The sequence below is a fragment of the Chiloscyllium plagiosum genome, chromosome 12 (assembly GCF_004010195.1).
Source record: "Chiloscyllium plagiosum isolate BGI_BamShark_2017 chromosome 12, ASM401019v2, whole genome shotgun sequence".
Classification (NCBI taxonomy): domain Eukaryota; kingdom Metazoa; phylum Chordata; class Chondrichthyes; order Orectolobiformes; family Hemiscylliidae; genus Chiloscyllium; species Chiloscyllium plagiosum.
The window spans coordinates 32,640,592-32,663,875 of record NC_057721.1 but is presented as its reverse complement, the minus strand read 5'-3'; the positions used below and the strand labels follow the sequence as shown (position 1 = coordinate 32,663,875).

The 23,284-nt window shown below is 38.8% G+C and overlaps 1 protein-coding gene across 3 annotated transcripts in view; it reads right to left on the bottom strand.

Moving 5' to 3' along the window:
• Positions 1-23,284, bottom strand: part of LOC122555092 (limbic system-associated membrane protein-like) — an 841,008-nt gene that overhangs the window by 454,810 nt on the left and 362,914 nt on the right. For all 3 annotated transcript variants that reach the window (XM_043700768.1, XM_043700769.1, XM_043700770.1), the window contains exon 2: positions 19,303-19,535. In XM_043700768.1, coding sequence (XP_043556703.1) covers positions 19,303-19,535 — 233 coding nt within the window. The remainder of the gene's footprint in view (positions 1-19,302; positions 19,536-23,284) is intronic.

Sequence of the window (23,284 nt, the reverse complement as noted above, 5' to 3'; positions counted from 1 at the left end):
CCTTTCAAGTTTCACAACATCTTTCCGATAGGAAGGAGACCAGAATTGCATGCAATATTCCAACAGTGGCCTAATCAATGTCCTGCACAGCCATAACATGACCTCCCAACTCCTGTACTCAAGAGACATATTTTGCAGATCTAGCAATAGATGATCCCAAGAATAGATCTCTGAGAATCTTGCTCACCACTGACAAGGAGGGGCTTTGCAGAATTAGAACATCTGACTTGTCCATGCATGATCGAAAAAATGCATTAAAAATTCCAGAAAGTTTTCAAACACAACTTCAAACTGAGAATTATCTTCAGGATTAGCATTCTTTAACTCATGTCATGCACAGAGCAACACCAATAGTCCATTGACCAGTTTGTCAGCAGACGCTGTAGCAAGAGGCATGCATGTGACTTTTCCAGAGAAAATTCTCACAGTTAATAATTACTTTGACACCAATTCAAGTGTTCAGAAAGATTCTTCTGAGGGAAAAGAAATGTTACATCTTTGAGGTATTACTTGAGGATTGGCATAAGTATAAAGCCATAATGAGAGCCCAACTCACCAAATTTCCCATTGTTCGATGACTTACCAATACAAATTACTGTAACCAATGATGACACAATGACTGCTAATTTTAGTTTATTCAGTATACCAGAATGAATAGTCTCTATTTGTTCACTGGCAAACTGTTTAAAGACGAAGTTGTAAGTGACCCATACCTCATCATCTGTCCACTATTTTTGTGCAAATAGATGAGCAGCGTAATTACCTTCCAGAATAGGGGATGTATCTATCATCTTTTCCTATCATCATTATTGATTTCTTCTGGTGGATCAAAGCCAAGCATCCGTACATTGTGACAACTGAGATAGTTATTTGCACTCCAAGGGAAATTCTTCCAACACATGGTGTTCCTGACAAAGTTGCCTTCACATATGGTCCATATTTTTAAATGATTGCTCCACACTTCAGATATCTGTGGGTTTACATATCTTGCATGCTCATGAGGTATCCCCAATTGAATGGCAGAAGTGAAAGGGATATCTGTTTTCAAACATTTTACATTTTCTGACTGCACTCATCAATGACTTCATCACAATGCAAGCTGGCGCCATCAGAACTGTTGATGGTCAAAAGCACTGAATATGGCTTTCCATCTAAACCAAAAATTGCTTTCAGACTAACAATCTAGGATTATCAAAGCATGCCACAGTCTCAAAACAGTGTTACTTAAGTAAAGAGGTTTGCAACTACTGTATAACCAAAGATGCTATATCATAAACCTACCCAGGTTAATTAAAGGAGAAAAGGAATTAAGGAAGAGGAGAAGGAAAAGTCCAGAAAGATTTACTTCAGAAGATATTTCTTACACCAGAAATGAATAAAGAATTAAATACTACAAATCTCAATGCTTCTCCTTTGTACTTCATATCATACTGAGCTATTAGAATTGAGTTAAAAATCACACAACACCAGGTTTATGGAGAATAAGCACTTAATTCTCCACATCCACCTGATGAAGGAGCAGTGCTCCGAAAGCTCGTGCTTCCAAATAAACCTATTGGACTATAACCTGGTGTTGTATGATCTCTAACCTTGTCCACCCTAGCTGAAAATGTGTTGCTGGAAAAGCGCAGCAGGTCAGGCAGCATCCAAGGAACAGGAGAATCGACGTTTCGGGCATAAGCCCTTCTCCAGCATCTGCAGTCCTCACTTTCTCCTTGTCTACCCTAGCCCAACACTGGCACCTCCAAGTTATGGCTATTAGAATTGAGATAGTTTCAGACCCTAGCTATGAGATCTTCTATTTTTGTATACAAGAAACTCTGGAAGACTTGAAAATAGTTGGACCTTAACTAGGAGCAAATTACTGCAGCTGCTGAAGTCAGAACTGGAAACAAAAAATGCTGGAGATCACAGAGGATTAGGCAGCATCCATGGAGAGAAAACAAGTTAACATTTTGCGTCTAAACTTGACTCAACTAAACAAACGTAAATTAGACTCAAAACATTAACCTGTTTTCTCTCTATAGATGCTGCATGACCCACTGTGATCTCAAGCATTGTTTGTTTTCAGTCTGAACTTTAATTAGAATTACTGCAGCAAGTTCCAAACCCACAATGAACCATTCTTAACATTTCGGAAAACAAATTCTGAAGGTAGTGAATATGAATCGAGGTAAGATGAATGAAAACGTGGCTTGCATTCATTCTCAGACCACTTGCAAGCTGTATCAAATATGAGTTACAGTCACTCTGCAGTAAGATTCAAAGACAGAGCCTACAGATGAAGCAAATTAGTATTAATATTATGACTGGGTTAGTCCCTCCTTCATGGTTAATTTGATTGTTTTCTATCATGAGGGAGTGCCTAAGCAGAGCTCGAATACTGTAATGCCAGGATGCAATTTACAGGATACAATTTGGCTATTCAAGATTTAAGATGCACAGGGATTATCAATGCCGTGTTACTGGAGTGATGAATATAACTCCAGATCATTACTGATGTTAAATGGGCACTTTTCCTAATGATGCAAATTGATCTTCAATGTATCAAATTTATTCAAGATATTTGCTGCTTGTATTATACAAGTATTTAATTATCCTGCAATTATGGAATTTATCTTTTGCAGATTTAGCTTTTGTAATGCAAACAATGTTTAGTGAGGAATAATTAAATAGATTAATTAGCCTGTGCCAAGCATACCATTGTGCTCAAGAGTGGAAAAAGACATCCCAATCCAAACATACATGATTTCTTCATTTTTCTCTCTGACTACTTGGTCATATTTTTAATATCTTCTCTCTGCATGATGCTCAACTATCTGCACAAAATGTTCCACATGTTGGGACTTTTCCTAATTTTAAAAAGAATATTTTATTACACAGAGCTATTCTAGAGTTCATTATCCGGATCACAGTACCCAATGCAGCACTTGTGGGGGGCATTTAGATAATTGGTGATCTTAATGCCCACTGTCCAAAAAAAGATGGTGTTCGGGTTTGTGGGTTGAGGTCCAATCAGCCTCACCAGGAAAAATGAATAGCTGTTGTTTGCCTTTTGACTCTTAAAATTTTGCTAAATTATTTCAAGAAAGTTATGTTTTGCATTGATCCATGACAGTTTTACATCTCTTGATTTAATTTACATTTTTGAATGTTATAAGAAGTATTACTTTTGGATTGCAAAACAAATAATTTTTAGAACAATAGCCTCAGTGATTAAATTGGTTGTTTCACTCTTTGATATTGCTAGCACATAAGATTAAACAGAATTTTTTACAAGTATGAAACCTGCATTCCTTCTGAAATAGTGGTAAAATTATTAGCAGGCTCACTTGAGTCTGCAATAAACCCTCAGTTTAAACCTAAGGTAAAATCTGTGTTTTGATTGTCCTTTTTTGTTTTTTTTTTCATTCATTATTTAATTCATGGATGAATTGGCTAGATTATTGCCCAAAGCCAGACCAGGTAAGCATGGCAGCTTCCTTCCCTGAAGGACATTAATGAACCAGATGTGTTTTCCTAACAATTGACAATGGATTCACGGCCATCATTAGACTCTTAATTTCAGATTTTTAAAAATCAGCTGTGGCACAATTTGAACTGGGTCCCCAGACTTCACCTCGGTCCCCTGGACTTCACCTCGGTCTCTTGGATTAATGGTCTTGTGATAATACCACTAGGCCATTGTCTTCCCATTTCTGTTAATTGGTGCTACCTTGATTAGTTTGGAAACTTTGTTTAATACAAACATGGATAGAAATAATGCCTCATCACAGTATAGGCCTTTCAGTTAATTTTGTGCAAACTGGCACTAGTCCAGCAGACCATTCTGCCTGTGAAATATTGTGTCAGACAAAACATTTTACTGTGTACTTTTGAATGAGTCCTGTATACATTTGAAGCAGAAACTATTACTGTTGATGTATTACGATAAAATAAAACACTTACTATGGCCATGTTAATGTATTTCAAGATTGAGAATCAATATATTGTCTGCAAGAAAAGCCTAAATTGGTAAAAGTGGAAACTTTCAGATTTGAAGGAATACATCCCTGGAGCTGAAACCAGAGGACAGGAGCCAACTGCTAACAATCAGATTTTAACTCAAGTCTGCTGAGTTGCCTATAGATGAGGGATCAAAAAGTTCTTTATCAAGAGATGTGAATGGGTAGGGCTATACTTCTCATGCAGTAACTTTTCAAATGCTAGATATACATAGACCAATTGTAGTAGGTGGGTAAGTTTCATGCACACATTGGGAAGTATGAAAATGTTAAATGTTGGTTCAAAATAGAAGTAAAGGTGTGCATATATGTGGGTGTGGGACTGAAGAAAGATTACTTTATCTCTGATGATGATTGGATGTCAGATAAAATTTGTTCTCATTGGAGGTGAGATTCTCATGTGACCTCCTTGACCTCTTTGAAATGGATGGTTTGGTTTTATCGTAAAATCCCAACAGTGCAGATACAGTCCATTCAGAACATCCTTTATTGTCACATATATTCAGTACAGAAGTATAGGAGTACACTGAAAGGTTTACAATGTTGCTCCACAGGTGCCATCTTAGGTGCAAAGTACCCAGGTACAGGTCTTAGATTCAAAATAGAAAAAAAGGGAGAAGAAGAAGTTGCACTAATTAGTTATTCATAAGTTAGAAAAAATGAGAACAAATGGTAAAAAGATAAGCATTACAGCCTTTCTATAAAGGGCCTGCAGTAGATCAGTGCAAGGAGCTTCTACACATTATTTGACCAGGTTCAAAAACTGATGACAACCTGCACCAGTCCACAGGTCAACAACTGTCCCCAATGCACTCAGGGCTTCCAGCCCACTAGCCATCCCCACTCCCCTCCAGCCCACTAGCCGTCCCCTCTCCTCTCCAGCCCACTGGGCGTATCTACTCCCCTCGAGCCTCCAGCCCACGCCATTCCCACTCCCCTTGAAGCCTCCAGCCCACTGACTGTCCCCACTCCCCTTGGGGCCTCCAGTCCACTGACTGTCCCCACTCTGCATGGGCCTCCTGCCCACTGACTGTCCCCACTCTGCACTGGCCATCCAGACCACTGGCCATTCCCCGCCCTGCTCAAGACATGCTGGCTGTCTCCGCCCCACTTGGTCCCCCAGCCCACTCCACTTCACTCCACACCTCCAGCCCACTATGCCTCAAGAGAAATCTCCAAAAAGGGGAAAAAAGGGGAAAAAGAGAAGAAACCGGGAAATAAACAGAACAAGTGGAGGAGCTCTGGTTGGAATGTCTTACTTTGCTGAAATCTTGACCGGAACAGTTTTTGGCTCATCAAGCTTGCACTGATCCTCTGAAGAATGTCCCATCCAATTCCAACTTTATTCCTGTAACCCCATATTTAAAATGACTAATGTTCACCTAACCTGCACATCTTTGGACAGTGGGAGGAAATCGGAGCACCCAGCAGAAACTCACACAGGGATGGGGAGAACTGTGTAAGCTCCACACAGTCACTCAAGGCTGGAATCGAACCCAGGCTCTCTGGTGCTGTCAGGCAGTAATGCTAACCACTGAACCACTTTGCCACCCAACAACTGGGGATACTCACCACTATACTAACATGGAGATGCTAACTGATTTTCTGTTAATTGAGAGAGTGACTCCTATATGACTCTTCTTCAGTGGGTTGGATGAAAAGCACATGTCAAGTTTTTTTTTGGAGCTTGTTTATCTATTGATATTTATTTAGCTCTAATGCTGTAATTTAAGCTCAGCAGCTCAGCGCACCATCAACAAGATCTGATATGCTACTGTAAAGAAGGACCCCACTGGATTTGGCCAGACGTGCTTGTTGTAGATAACAATCAAATTCACAGTCCTGGTGAGCAACTGTGGATATCTTAACTCCTTATCCATCTGTCTTTTATGCCAGGTTTGAAAGTAAAGAACAACAATTATTTTGTTTCTTTCAAGTTATTATGGTATCCAAAAGCACTTTACAGCTGATGAATTTTTAGAGGCAGAGTTAGTATTATAAATTAACAGCAGCTAATGTGCACAATTCTAAGTCCAAATAACGATGAATAACAAGATAATAATCTGCTTTAATCTATAAATGTCAACTAGGATATTGGGTATTGGGCTATGGTAATATGTGCTGTGAGATCTTTCATATTCATGTGAGAGGGCAAAAATGTCCTCAGTTTAACAACTCATCCAAACAATGGCAACTCTGACAATTCAGCACTCTGTCCAAACTAGACTGGAGTGTCATCATAGATTTTATGCTCACGTTCCTACATTACTTTAACTGTCCACTTCAGGTTGTTTTATTTCGCCAGTCCTGTAACCTTCATGCCCAGCTTTGACAGTCATTACAGAGATTGCTTTCTCACACTTGACATACACTGAATGCCTGTCAGACTCTTTAGGCTTGTCATTTAATACAGAAAGCTCTGTGTTCGCTACACTGCAATTGTGAATGGATTTGTTACACTCAATTACACTGATCAAGGCAATGGCAACATTGGTTTATCCAGAAGGGAATGATTTTACTTTTGTGAAGGTTCAATGAGATATGTGAAATAAAATTAGATAGTACAACCTATGCAATTAATTTGTCTGATAACATTCCATTTAAACTGGAAAAAAACTCTTTCCATCTTCTTCTACCATGGCATAAACCCACAAGGCAGATATCACTTTCATTATCATTTCCAAGTACTGTTGATGAAAACGGTTGTATCTTCATATGCCAGGTTCCAACTGAAAATTGGGGAGCGGGAACTTGAAATAAACAGAGAACCCCATCCAGATCTGCTTCCATTGCATAGTAACTTCTTCAGAGGCATTTATTTTTCAGTAGTTCAACTCAAGGTTAGATAACATGAAATCAAGGGAGAGTTATCCAATTTGGATAGAAATTGGCTTGAAGGTAGGCGACAAGGGATACTCATGTTCCTATATTACTTTAACTGTCCACTTCAGGTTGTTTTATTTCATTGGTCCTGTAATCTTCATGCCCAGCTTTGACAGTCATTACAGAGACCTCCTCATGCAGAGGTCTGTAACCAATGGTGTGCTGCAAGGATCAGTGCTGGATCCATTGCTTTCTGTCATTTATACAAGTGATTTTGATATGAATGTAGGAGGAATGGTCAGTACATTTGCAGATTGCACCACAAGTGTTGGCGTAGTGGAAAGTGAAGAAGGTGGACAGGAGTGGCAGATGGAGTTTAATTTAGATAATTATGAGGTGTTACATTTTGGAAGGGTAAATCAGGGCAAGACATATATACTTAATAATAAGGTCCTGAGGAATGTTGCCAAACATAGAGACCTTGGGTGCAGGTTCATAGTTCCTTAAAGTCACAGGTAGATAGGATAGTGAAGGTGGTGTTTGGTGCACTTGCCTTTATTGGTCAGTGCATTGAGTATAGGAGTAGGGAGATAATGTTGTGGCTATAGGACATTGGTTAGGCCATTTTTGGAATACTGCATTCAATTCAGGTCTCGCTGCTATAGGGAAGATATTGTGAAACTTGAAATGGTGCAGAAAAAATTTACAAGTATATTGCTCAGGTTGGAGGATTTGAGCTATAGGAGAGGCTGAACAGGCTAGGTGTATTGTCCCTGGAGCATTGGAGGTTAAGAGGTGACGTTATAGAGATTTATAAATTCATAAGGGGCATGGATAGGTTGAAAAGCTAAGGTTTTTCTTTTGCCAGGGTAGGGGAGTTCAAAACGAGAAGGCATAGGTTTAAGATAAGAGGGGACATAAGAGTCAACGTTTTCAAGCAGAGGATAGTGTGTCTATGGACTGAGCTGCCAGAGGTGGTGATGGAGGCTGGTACAATTGCAACATTTAAAAGGGATATGTGCCAAATACTGACAAATGGGATTAGACTAATTTAGGAATGTCTGATCAGCATGGATGAGTTGGACCGAAGGGTCTATTTCTATGCTATACAATTCTACGACTCTAACTCAGGTCTGACAGTTCTATCACAATAATAGAAAACTTGGTGAAAACAAAGGCAAAGTATTTATTTAGTTTGTTTGCAACACCTTAATTTTTAATGGTGATTTTATTTTCAACATTTTGCAGTGACCTTCACCTTGTCAATCTTCCTACAGCTATATTGTGCATTTCCTATTTTATATTCATTTTCTTCCATCTTAGCTTTCCCAATTACTGCAGGGTCCTTATCTGCATTCTGCTTTCATTTCCAGCGTCTGCCATCTAAGTGACAATCTCATCATCCACAGAATTTTAGCTTTCAAGAAGCTCCCCAAGTATATATTCCATTTGTACCCTTTCTATTTCCTGTTTCAATATTTTTCTTCTGGTTAAACACAGAAATCAAAAGAAGTAAAAGGACTCAAAAGCTTTAATCAATGTCAGCTGAGAAGAAATTACATAGATACTGTTTGTATTGATTTATTTCCATAGTATTCCAGTAATTGTCCACAATTGTTAATATAATTCATCTCAAGGCTAGCTCGTGGAAGCAGAGACATTTATTAAAACAAACAGAAAATGATGTGCTGACTTCATTTTGTTTAAAACAGTGCCTCATTGGACTTGACTTTATTTAATATCTAAAAATGAATGATCCTGGTCTGACAACATCTCAACAGCTTGATAATTGACCAAACTCAATAAATGGTTATGCATTCTTTAGTGAAGCTTATTGAAGATATGTTCAAAATTCAAAGGATGGTAAAACAATTGGGTGTGATAAACTACATCTTTAAAAAAAATGTTGTGTGTGAACTCCTTTGGAATTTCCAAGTAAATTGATAAATCAACTTTGTACCGAAAACAACAAATACTGGAGATCACAGTGGATCAGACAGCATCCATGAATAAAGAGCAAGCTTAAGCTTAATGACAGCATCTTTTCTCCCTTAACACTCTACACCCCACTACCGCCATACACCCACTGCGCCTCCCCACAACTATTGCATAAATGCTGCCGCCTCCACACTTCACTTTAGCTCTGCTACAGAGTTATCCAGACTCAAAACATTAGCTTGCTCTCTCTCCATGGATGCTGCCTGACCTGCTGTGATCTCGAGCATTTGTTGTTTTCAGAACAGATTCCAGCATGTGTAGCACTTTGCTCCTAAATCTACTTTGTATATTGATTCATAGAAAGTGTGGCTTATACTTGCTCAAATTGCCATAAAATTGTCATGGTTAAATTCGTTGCTCAACTCCATCAGTCAGACGTAATGTCTCTATTGTCTAAAAAGATAATACAGTATCATCCACCAATGATAAAAAGTTGGCTCTTAAAGCCTTGTGCCATCTTTGAACCATTTTCCTTAGCTATTTCTCTCTTAAGAATTTGTACTCTAGGTAATGTTCTTTGATGTAATCTTTTGATCTCTCTGCCCATTGATCTCTCTGCCTATAAATTCTGTGCCTGTATGCTTTTCTTCACTTCACCTGACAAAGGGGCAATGGTTCGAAAGCTTGTGATTTCAATTAACCTGTTGGACTATAACTTGGTGTCACCTGACTTCTGAACTAGTACATTAGTGATGGGAGGAACTTTTGTTTGCCTAACATAAGCAATGTAGCCACTGGTAAATATTCTCAGATCAGCTCTAAGGAACAATTCCATTTCTACCTGCGAGTTGTCCTTCCAGATAGCCAAGATTTAAACAGTTGTAGCATCTTGAAAGGCTAAGCAAGACAAGCCAAAAATGTTGCTGCATTTGCATTTACAGCTGAGAGATACAGGAAAGTTCAAGTAGAGCGAATCATTGTGACAAATTTCCAAAAAGTTACAATTGAAATACTACTGTCATAAACCTAGTCAGAAGTCATATGACACCCAGTTATAAGTTTATTTGAAATCACAAACTTTCTAAGCACTGCTCTTTCATCAGGTGAAGTCTGGATCATGTGACTTCTGACTGTGTCCACTCTAGTCCAACAGCTGCACTGTCACATCATAAACTTAGACACACAAAGAAGCATGCAGGAGGTCAAGTCAACAAAGGTACTATTATTGTTCCTTTGTAATGTCCTCTTGCTGAACATCTATCACCTTCCTCCAACAGGCCTTCTGTGAGGAGACTAATGCATGAGGCAAAACCTTGCATACAAGGAACACACCAACACCATCCTTTCAAATTTAAGTGGACTGTACTGAAAAGCACCTAAAATGCATCCTACATTTGAAGTGTGCCTTCAAAATTACCATCGCATTCTCTCTGATGATTCTGATTTCTTAATGGAACGCTTGATGGAAATGTTCAACTTCTACTGCAGAAAGCATTAAAATGCCATTAGCTATGATTGCACAAGTTTCCCTGATTTTCCATTATCCACCTTGACAGTTTGTGAAAGAATTCATGGACTTGAGATCCCTGAAAATGAAGATTGCAGCCAGCAAAGCAAGCAATTACTTCCATGACATGGTGCTGCTGGTCACAAACAACATGGATAGGAATGAGTGGGACACTTTTACATTGACATAGGTGGTAGGATTAATTAATGGAGTATGCATAACCATGCAGATTCAGCTGACAACCCCCCTGTACTTAACAAAGTATTGTCACTGATCAATCCTATTTGGATGTGGGTGGAAGCAGAGTCAATTGAAGCATACAAGAGGGCATTGGATGGTTATTTGAATGGGAACAATGTGAAAGTGTATGGAGGAAAGCTGAAAGAGAATACTCTAACCTGCTGCTATACATGGGGAAGCTGATAAACTAGTTTCTCCAGAAGACATTTGTTCATGTTTCAGTGCACTTCAACAATGTTACTGATATCCTGTCCCCTAAAGTAGGGTACAATGACCCAATAGAATAAGGCTACTGGGTAGCAGTCAGCTACGACTTGGTTAGGCTGGCTGTGATGTATTGGTTGTATGAGGATAAAGCATGTTTCATAACTCACTGTTGACTTATTCTTTAATTGAAGAAAAGCTTCCATGAACACTACTGCTTACGTGTTCTATAAATGTAATATTACTTGGTAATAGGTTGGTCTTGGGTCTCCTCTGGTGTCTAATATGCCTGTTCTCTTTTATTCCTCCTTCTCTTCTGCTTTCAAGAAATACAGATGCAAGGGTATGTCCAATATAACTCAGATTGAGGTCACTTTAGATCTGGGAAATGGGCAAAAGTAGAAAACTACATCAATTGGGTAGACAATAAAACAGTAGCTAACAGCAAAAGCAGCTAAAAATCTTAGCCAAGCAACGTGACGGTAGAATTTTGACAACATTTGTGAAGTTATGCTTGAAAATAGCTCTTATTCTCAACCATACCTGCTTCATGCCTATGTAATGCAATCATTAGACACATTCTGTAAAATTGGATAATGTTGAGGCACACATAGGTTTGACATTGAAGTGATGCTACAAAGTCAGAACCGAGACAAAAATAAGTTCCAGATAAAATTCCAGTGTGATAGATCATTGTTGTGTTTTATAAATTTAGACCAGAACATTTGGTAAAGCCTTCTAATGGAGCTAAAACATAAGACAACATTGCACAAAGCAAAGGAGCTGGAAAAACAATAGGCTCACCTACATATTTCTTCATACTCAAAATGCAAGGAAAGCTTGAACTGTCAGCAACTGAAAGACTTCAAGCATACTCCTTGGAGGCATTCCTCTTTGACTCACTAAATAAGGAACAATTTTAAGTCATCTGGCCACATGTGGTCAGATTTCTTTGGGGTGTCAGGGGTTGGAATGTTTGACACCTGCTCTGTTGAAGAAAAGTTTGTTGGACAGCTAAACTGGTCAAATTGAACCTGACCCTGCAGACATAACATGTTACTTTTGGATTCAGTAAAGAGACGACCCACCCTCCTGGAGCTGCCAGCCGATCTGATTAGTCAGCAATTCCAGCTTTCCTGGCTGTGCCGAGATCTTAGGAATGGGCACTGCCAGATGGCACAAGGGAGCAATTAGGTGGCCTAATGGATCCCAGAAGTGGGTAAATCAATGTTTGACCAGATCAGAGAGTGGGTAAATGGGATAATTTTGAATCAGAATCACAGAATTGTTATTGTGCACAGACAGCCATTTGGCCCACTGCATCTGTACCAGCTCTCCAAAGGGAATTATGAAACAGTGCCATTCTCTTCCAGCTTTGCCCTCTACCCTTGAAAAATTTTTCTATTCAAATAACCACTCAACACCGTCTTGTCTCTGCCTTCACCATACATCCAGGCAGCACATTCTAAATACAAACCAAAGTATAAAAAAGCATTTTTCTAACGTTACTGCCTCTGCAAATCACTTTAAATCAAAACCCTCTCATTCTCAATCTTTTCATGAGTGAGATCAGTTTCTTCTTGTCTACGCTATCTGGAATGCTCATGAATTTAATAGCATTTATTCTCTCCCATGAGAAGAGTATTAAATTCTCCGATCTTTGCTCATAACTGAAATTTCTATTGTTAGAACCATTTTTGTGAATCTCTTCTGCACACTCTCCAGTGAGTTCACATCCTTTCTGCAGTGTGACATGTAGAACTGTTCACAATATACCAGCTTAGCTCCAACAAATGTATAAGTTCTGCATAACCTCTTTGCTCTTGTATTTGGTGCTCCTATTAATATAGACAAGGAAACGGTGTGCTTTTATTACCTACTCTCTCTGCCTGACCTACCATCTTCAATGATCTATGAATATATTCACTCAGGTTCTTCTGCTGCTACAACTCCTTAATGTTGTACCCTTATTTTGTCCATCCTTGCCCTTCTAACCAAAACACTTAATCTCACACTTCATTATAATGGCCTTCATGTGCCATCTCTCAGCCACTCCACCAATTTGTCTATGTCCTTTTGGAGCTCTGCACTGTTCTCCTCCACTGTTTATAATGCTTCCAAGTCTGTTATACCCATAATCTTTGAAATTGTGCCCTGCACACCAAAATCTAGAACCTCACCTGGTTCACTAATGTCCATCAGGGAAGGAAACTGCTGTCTTTACTTAATCTGTCCTCTATGTGACTCTAGACCCACGGCAATGTGGTTGACTCTCAACTGCTTTGTGGGCAAATAGAACTGGGCACTAAATGCTGGTCTGGACATTGATGCTCACATCTCATGAATGAATAAAAAAAGGATATGGCATAATTACAAAGTAGCTGTTTGGGTTATGATACTCAGAGTGGGACATGAACAGATAGTGCCCATGCGTAGTAAAACAGCAGGAAATAGGGGGGAAAAATGGCAAAAAGACAAAATTAATCACTGTTGAATCCTTGCAAAGTTTGGAACAAAATGCAAGCATCATCTCATCTCTGTTTTGGTCACCAGTTCTCTTCCTCACCTGTTCCTGGAGATATCTAGTATGAGACAGCAAGTGGCTTCATGCTTCAGTGCTAGATGTTCTCCTTCAGACTATTGAGAAAAGAATGTACTGTTCCTGCAGAAAAGCAAAATGAACCACTCCAATAATGCAGCCTCATCCAAGTTTGCCCTGGGGTCAGTGTCCACGAAGATTCAAGGGAATATGAATCTCTGCCATAAGAACATTAATGACCTGCTGCGCTCGGCCAGAGTAAGTGTCAATTTTTTCTTAATACTCCATGCTCCTGTGAGTACAAGTTCACATTATACATTTGTCTCTGCTGAGGACATTTCGATCAGAAGCTTCAACTGCACTGAATATGTCTCAAATAACTACAGCAACCAATGCAGCACTGCTTACACCACAGTGGTATTGCTTTCACATGTCTGTGATGGTTCATAGTTAAAACGTAAAAGGGAGCTACAACTCAGCAGCTCCTGCACTACCAAGTCACTAAACTTTCTCAACTGATATGTTTTCATCAAAGGGTTGCATACCAATAGACTCTAGCACAAAAACTGGCTTCGGTCAGAACACCTCAGAGGTATCTCAGACACGTGTCATAAAATGCATTTTTGAGTTTCACTCACTCTAACTCTTGGCAAACAGAAGCACTATTCATTCAAAACCCTTCATTCCTCAGATGTCACAAATCCCATTCTCCTTACCAGTAACAGGAAAACAGACTTCCACAGCTCTGGGGACTGAAATCACAATCTGTGTCTAGAATGCAGAGAAAGTAGTCATGTACCCATGCTAATACCTATTAATGATTTTTTCCTTCTGCAAGAGAATAATGTGCACAATAAATATGAATGTGCATGTCGGCCACTTAGACATTGTTGCACTGGGATATGTCCCTGTGCCTCACATGTGCCAGCAACACCAGTAACTCCATCAGATCAGAGTGTAAAGGTTGCAACTGCATCCATCCAGGAGATCCCCATCAGGCTGCAGCCCACCAGGTAGAGTAGAGTAGAGTAGATTTTATTTGTCATTTCTACCATATACAATTGATACAGTAAAAAATGAGACAGCGTTCCTCCAGGAACAAAGTGCTACATGCCTACACCACAATAACTGAGACAAGCCGACAAAGCTTTTAGCAAGATTTCTCAAGTTGTGCTGCAGCTGTCAAGGAAGCACCTAAATGTAGCAGTAGAGAAAGAAAGAATGAAGGACCTTAAAATCACTTAGGGGGCACAGGTATCAATGTTATAAAGAAGCAAACACTGTTCAAAAATATGGCACTTTGTACAATATCTGTGTTGTCACTTTCAATCTATTAAGGCATATGATTGGTTCTGCTTATTTAATAGCCAACACTGAAGGGCACTGAGCATCATAACTATCACACAAATATCATGTGGAGCTGTGACCAAGGCACAGAAACTGACAATCTCTGCTGCCCTCCAGAAGGAACAGGATCATGGGTAACTGCAACCCCAACCAAGATGTATGGCTTTGGAAAATCAATCAGTATTATGTAGGCTCTCTATATCAGTACAGAGATGAATGTCCTTTGCTTGCAGACGTTTGCACAGTGCCTATGTTTTTTGGCATACCTCCATCCTGATGTTTAGAAACCAAATATGAGGTAATTACAGCAAACACCAGTGAAATAACTTTTATCGAATATCAAATAAATGAACCTAAAGTCTAAGTGTGAGAAATCAAACATTTTCTTCACGGCAGAAATGTCTGTCAGCCACAATTGGCTTCTAGCTCTAAGTGTCCACATACATTAGTCCAAAGTCAGTTGGTCGCAAATCTGGTAGCTATTAGATTCTTTCAAGCCAGTTTGCCGCTTCTTATTACTGTCCTAGCTTCTCCAGCAGCTGCATATGAGCTTCACCACCCTCAGCATCACGTTAGACTCCCATTCCTTGTCTGTAGACACATCCGTGTCTCCTAACCTGTCACCTCATTGTTCAGCTAGGTTGTGCAGAACACAACAATCACTATCCTGGAGATATGGTCCAATGAGTACTGGTGGCAAATGTAAATGGTGGCATTTCTAATCATATGAAGACACCTTCATTCCTGATGAAAGGCTTATGCCTGAAATATTAATTCTCCTGCTCCTTGGATGCTGCCTGACCTGCTGTGCTTTTCCAGCACCACACTCTCGATTCTGATCTCCAGCATCTGCAGTCCTCACTTTCTCCTAGAACATTAATGTGTACCAATGCAAAAGAGGGCTCAGAGATTGTAATATGAGAATTTTAACCTCACACTGAGAATGTGAATTTTGGTCCACTGCCCAATTATGCTCCCATTCATAACATTTTATTTTAAATTCAAGGTTGTCCCAAAACATTCCATCTCAACTATTCGCTCCAATTTTTCACCCTATTGACTTCACTTCTTTTCAGAAGTTGCAGTAGAAAAACTTGTTAATATAAAATCCTGCAGTAAATGGCATCATGTTCAATAAAATTATGCCCTCAGAAGAAAAGATAATGTTGTTTTGCTGCCTTTCAGTTGCTAAGTAATCACAGGAGACTGTTAGTGCAAAATGGTTGAATACTCAACTTTCAGACAGACAATAGTAATTTCACATCAAAGGCTGCTTGTCACTTGAATTTAATTCCTTCCACTGGGTAATTTCCATCCATCTTCAGCCAGGTTGTGGATAGAGTACTGTGTGGAAACAAAATTTTCTATTTTCTCAAATTAAATATCTTCTGGCTTGGCTTGCTTGATTATCATCTGTCAGTCACTGTAAAGCACCTTGGATTTTGGTAGCAGAAAGCCTTATGAGTCAGACAATTCTGTCATCCGATTATTTGTGTTGCAATACATTATTTATCTTCATACAATTCACTTTTGTTAACTTCTTGCAATTGTATTAATTTTTCTCATTTATCCATTTGTGGTCTGTAAGCTATCAACTTGTAATATTTTAGTACATAAGACTGAGTTTATTTAATTCTGCCTCAGTATAAGGACAAGGCTTGTTGTAATGTTTTTAATTGATCATTCAAATCGGTTCAAAAGGTTGGTGGCCAACATTTAAAGGATCAGTTATTTTTCCCATGAGAGTCAGTGAGAGTGATTCCATGTTGTTGAACATAGGAACAGGAGTAGGGCATTCAGCCCCTAACCTTTTTTCATCATTCAATGAGATCACGCCTCATCTGTGGCTTAACACCATATCAGGCCCATTTCCCTTTATACTTTTGCTTAACAAAAATTTGTCTCTCTCAGTTAAGTGTTGCTGTTAGCTGGCTCCATGCAGTTGGGATCAAGGATAACTTGTAGCAGTAAGGTTCTGCTCAGTGTAGCTAGAGAGCTAGAATTATATTAGTAATTAGATGGCAGAATGCATCTTTTGCAGCACAGTGGGGTGCAGTCTTGGGAAAAAAAATGAGTTGCTGGGAGTTGAGTTATGGTTGATCACAGTGCATTTGAAATGCTTGTACCATGTCTGTATTTAAACAATGGCCTTTAGCCTGACCATTACAGTGGCATACATTCTGAAAGGTTAGTCCAATTGGCATGGAATTTTAAAAAAGTCTCAAAGATTGGTCCTAGGAGCAGTTGAAAGTGAGCAGTTCGAACCCGCTAAACTTGGGTTAATTAGAGTAGTTGTCAACTGGGGATCAAACTAGCTTTCTGAAAGAGAGAAGCTAATATTCTTCATGAGGGAGGCAGATTTTAAATATTTTTTATGACACACATAATTAGTCTCATTTGGGTAAATTGTTGAGAAATTTGTAGGATACCTCTTGGTTATGTCTGCAATTTTGTGTTCACTTTGGGATGATCAACCACAGTTTGCTTGTTAACCCATATTTACCATGGTTATTTTGGTAGTTAGAGTATCAATTGAATATCCATTATAGGTGGTTTTAGGTTAAGTTTATTTTGTTTGTTCAAAACCATAGAATATTCTGACTTTGTTCACTTAGTAAGTAACAGGGATTTCAAACTTGATGTGCAATAAGCAAAAAGAAATGAATGGTCCTGAACCAGACTGTAAATAAATTTGGTGGCCTTGCCTAGGATTATAACACATTATAAAATCATATTACTTGCATTTAAAATGGAATTTAGAAAAACAAACATATCAAAGTAAAATTATATCCTTTCTCAGGAGAGGTACCTTCAGCAGAAGCGCTGGATAGGTTGGTATAGAAATAATTTTAGTTACAATATGATTACCTACATATGAAGTTTTTATAATAAATTTATAGATCAATAACTTATAACTGCAAAATGTATAGGGAAGATTTTAACCCAGCTTTCAGGTGGGAACAAGAACAAAGGTCAGCAACATTGAATTGTAAGATTCTGTTCCATATCCATAGTTTGTAATTTTAACCTACCCTCTTGAGCAGACCTCAAGGAGAAATGTTTAAAGCTAGTGAGGGCTTCCTTTCAATCTACTGTGGATGCACAGGCAAAGTTCGGATCATATAATTGATAATGCCCAACTGCAAATTTAACCAGTGAATTGAACAGAGATATCATTCACTCCAGGTTATGCCAAAGCTTTTTGCACAGTATAAGGACCATTCTGTCCAATAGTGCATGAGTGGCCAATGCTTCACACAACCCAAAGCTGCTCATCCACCACAGCCATCAGAGGTATTCTCAATGGATGCTCAGCAACCTTGAACAAGGGGATTTACACAGGATCATGGAATCATAACTGCTGCCAGGACACCAAACACAGATTTGCATGTGGTGCAGTCTGTGGTTGCAAAAAAGTGAAACATTTTGAAAGTGGAACCCAATTTATCCAGAATATGGCAGAATGGTGACATAGGTATCTCGGACCTTAATGAATTTGGTATTTCACACAAAGGCTAGTGTTGTTTGATCCTACTTTGCTATATCCAAGGGAAGAGAAATGCAGGTAATTCTCCTCATGTAGAGCTTTTCCCTTATGGAGCAACATGACTACACCAGCCTTGAATATTGTGTAACCTCTAAGAATGCAGTCAGAAATAGCACAATTATTTTCTCCACAGTCAGCATTATGCTTCATGGTTCTAAAACATCCAAAAATTGCTCACAGCTTCACATAATAAACCAGCAATTAACCACTATGTAAGAAATGAGTTTTTGAAACATGTTGGTGAGGGTGTTTCCAGCCTATTAGCACACGTTGCTGAGCAAATTAGCTGTTGGGCAGAACAAAATCTCAAAACTTTCAGCACACACACACAGGACTTTATTTCAGTAGTTGTCAGTAATTTTAATAATTCAGGGAAGCATCCTGGATGCACACAGAGCACCCTGATCCCCTCTTGCCTAAGGTCTGCTTGGACAGAAGACCTAGAAGGTTAATCATTTTCCTTTCATCTGAAAAATAGCTGTGATCTATAGAACATGTGTTTACCCTGAATGTTCAGGCACTAGATCGTTCCTTTGCAGAAATGCTACACATATATATGGAAAAAAAAATAGTCCTCAATACTACTGAACATGAAACTGAAAGGAGTGGTGCTCTCCATTAAAATCAGAACACTGTCAGCTTCTGTTCACATCATCATGATTGCCTCCGTTCTCCCAGAGAGCATCCCAGCCAGTTCTGCTAGTGCTGTTACCTGGGTTTCCCTGGAGGCTGTACTTCACAAGTGATACCCTAATGAGGGTATAGCGGTCAGTTTGATGTGGTCCTACTGCCAACTTTAAAGATGTCCATTGCATCGATAGATTGTGCCCCAAACCAGTTGGGGCGTTTCAGAAGAAACATGATCCAGTTTCTTTGTGTACAATTTATCTTCAGATTTATAGTCTTACCTCTTTACTTTCTCATCTGACATTCTTGTCATTTGTGGTGTATGAAACTTGATAATAAACACAGAAACTAAGCCTCAAAAAATAACTTTCTCTGAAGACAATTAAATCAATAACCATTCACCAAACCCAGCACTTTGTCTTTATGACTAGCTGTTAAACATTGGGATAATGTTGCTACTGCCTCCAGGGACATTCAAAAATTGTATTTTCAAACATATGTACAAATAAATGATAGAACACCTTACCTTGCACTATCAAATGCACTTGATAGGTCTTAGGATGGTGCTGGGTCTGTACTGAACATGTATAAGGACCTTCATCAGATATATCCACCTGTTGAATCTGAAGGCTATACTCTAAGCGAGCGCTGGTCAACAGAGTGACTCGAGGGTCCAGGGACCATTTGTCATTTCCAGCAAAAATGATATTAGATCGGTTCAGCCAAGCAACCTTTGAGATTCTGTCATCAACATAGCACCTTCAAAATAAAACCAAAATTTCCAATCAATTGTCATAAACCAGTAGCTATAAAAAACAGACAAAATAGAGACAAGTTAAGAATCAATTCAAGTATCTTAATAAGTTTTTATCCTTTTCATTCTAAAGACTAATATGCAGGAGCATACTGTGATTATATTATCTGTACAGAAGCTAATGGGTGGTTACATGAAATGTGCATAGGACATTCATAGAGAGAAGTGCCTTTCAAATATTTAGCACAAACTGAGCGAACAAACATTTGTCAGTCAAAATCTTTGACTGGAATACTGGCAAAAATCCTTTACCAGATACCCTTTTTTTATGTATTTTATTGTATGCAGAAAATTTGATACAAGGCTAATGGTGACTTTTATAATTGTAGACCAGTTAGAACCGTTCGAAGTGATGCCAAGCCACCCTGATTAATCATCTATGAACTCTGATGCAACAATATACAATCAACAAAATTGTTATATTACATTTCAGAGGATTCACAATCTTTATTTAAGATAAATGTATTGTATATTTGCTCTGAAACTGGTTTTGTACAAACTTACTCCAACTCAGCAAAGAACATTGCTTGCAGTATTAATGAAAGCAAAATACTGCAGATGCTGGAAATGTGAAACAAACACAGAAAGTGCTGGAGTAGTCCAGCAGATCTGGCACTATCTGTGGACAGAGAAACCAAGTTAACATTTTAATTCCATAATGACTTTTCTTCAGAAATTAACCCAGTTTGAAGAAAAGTGACAGTAGACTTGAAACTTTCTCTCTCCACATATGCTGCCAGAACTGCTGAATTTCTCCAACATTTTCTGTTTCTTGCAAATGTTAAATAGTTTGAACTTTTTTATTTCCTTCCTGAAAACAATTCTTAATACATACAGTCCTAACAGATCAGAAATCCCAAAATCATATACACAATGAATGCCAAAATATGCAAAATAAATATCATATTTTGGAATCACCACAGCATTTGAAGCATTTTAAAATATATTTAAGTGAACTACACAAGTTTGCTTTACAGTTGGAATTTAACTACAGGAATATTGGATATGATTTCTCTGCAATTGATAGCTATGTACTATAATATGCATAATGTAAGAGAATGCTACAATGAAGAACTACTATATCATAGAGATTTTAAACAACTTGCTTCTGTAATATAATAATATAATGTGAGTCTGCAAAAGAAATTCATGGTATAATAATTAGTAATACATTATTTTTTTCATCATTGAATATCTGGTGCCATGCTCACAGATCTACTCTGGAAGACGTTATTCATGTTTGTTGCTGAGCACATGGCTGTAGCTGTTATTAGTGCAAGTTGAAGATAAAAGTCATTATGAAAAACATATTGCAAGGCAGCACCAGAATTAAGAAAATATTTGTTTCAGTCACAATTATTTAAATGTATTTTATAAGTATATATTATATATAAAATATACAATACATATATAGCTTCTCAACCTTGAAAGAAATGTCATGTTTTCTGAGGATGCATCAATAAATGTCTGTTATATCCTTTTGTGGTGAGTTGGCACAGGGAGTATACATTTTTAACATAGCCTCCAAAATACTGTTCGTGAAAAGCTGTCATTTTATAAATGGCTACAGGCTGCTTCAAGGCACTAGGTAATAACAAATAATGAAGCATGCACCATGCAGTGATGAATAATGTACCTCAGAATCTGATTTAAGACAGTGATTTTGACTACCTCACCAAATGAATTTTGATACACCCTCCCAAAGCAGTTTTTCCAATACATTCTTTCATGGTTTTATCATTTTTCAATTTAGCAATAGAACTGCATACTTTGCCTCTTCTAATAATAGTGTAACTGAGGTTACACAGGATTAATTTTGGTGACCTTGAAGAGCAAGGAATTCAATAAAACACATTAAACCTTTTCATACATTTATAACAGACTGCTCCTCAAACATTAATAAAGGAAGCCCAGAATTAATGTGCAACAATTTAAATCACTGAGAGTGACTTTGTGAAATATGCCATCAGAATTTCTCTCACACTGTCTTTGCTTATGCAAGGGAACACAGTTTTGAGATTTAGGAAACATTTCAAAAATATGAAAGACAGAATACAAAAATATAATGTCTCATCATATTTTAAATGACAAAAATGTGGAAGCAATTCTATGCATGTCTGTCTGCCTGTGGGTAATTTTGATTTATGGTGATAAATAAGACAGGTGATTTCCATTTGGGCATCTGTTATATATATCTGAAACTGAAATTAGCAAGAAACTGGCAAGATGAACACTGGGCAACTGAACTGAATGTGCTTGTTTTACACTATTTCAAAAGTCAAAACTACAATTCTTTGATGACAATTTGTTTGCTTTCTCTGCTCCTGTCTTTCCCGCTTTTCAATTTGCCTTTAATTCTTTTGCTACATACGTTTTTCCGTCTCTCTGGAGGATGGTGCAATGGTAAGGCATCTTCTTCACAGTGGACCTGCAAAGGAGGCCATGCCACCAGATCATGCTGGCTTGGTCTGGGGACACAAATCAAGTCAGTGCTGTCTCCAGGTTTCCAAGAAATGGGCAACAATATAGAAGGAAAATCAACGACCTTCTCCACCAGGGTAAGTACCACAGTTTTCTCTCTGCCAACTCACACTCAATCTATCAGCACTACTGCACATGCATCCTACCAAGCCTCGGCCACGACCACCCTCATTGTTGTTTGAAACTAATTCTCTCAGCCGTTCTTCACCTCAGCCTCTCACACCACTAACCATGCATGCTCTCCACTCTGCCGTCTCACCACCAAAATGCACTCAGACGAACGTTTGTGTCACAAACTGTCATCTTACTTACCTCCCCGCTTTTTCCAATTGCAACAGGAGGCAGCCCACAACAGAGAGACCGGATGAGTGGAGTTACAGCCAACATTATGTTCCGCACCCACCATAAGGGGAGCGGCCTAGGCCCTCCTAGAAGACAACCAGGGGCACTCCTGCAGGGATGTCGATTCATCCACATTCCACAAATTGAGCAAGTACCTCTTTGCATGCCACTTCTGCCTTTTCATTAACCCAACTATTAGTCTCAAATGTTGGACACTACTTGCAACCATTAGCAATGACTCACTTTCTTTTGTCTTGCAAGCTCCTGATGACCTCTGTGAGAAGCAGCTGGCTACAGAAGAACTACCTTCCTGAGGATGACAGTATTAAGCCCTCAGAAGAGACATCGTCTAGGCTGCCTCTGCACCCACAAGGAGACCAGATACTGTTACCTCAGTGGGATCCACAGGTACCTATCTATGACAGCTCCACAGCTGGCTAAGGAACAAACTGCACAGGCAGCTGGCATTTCAGAGGACTGCGCCAACAAGTTGCACATTCGCAGGGTGGAGATGATCATGTGGTGCTGGCAATCAATGACCTCATCTTATCCAAATGCACATGGAGAAGCAGCAGTGACAGGTGCACATATGGGACACAATGGCCCTCATTTTCTAGAAGCTGCAACAGTGTAATAAATCATGCAGCCACCTAGTATGGAGGCTATTCAGAGCAAATAGTATGCTGAATCACTGCACTATAGCTTCCATTTCAAATTTTCATACGTCTCGCTTGGTTGGCGAGTTTGGGAAGATGGAAGGTTGAATATTAATAAGGTGAATTGTCACAGTAACAAAGTTTAACAGGCAACAACAACCATCAATTGACATCCCACCACTGCCAAGTTAAAATCTTGCCTAGCTGCTTGCGAA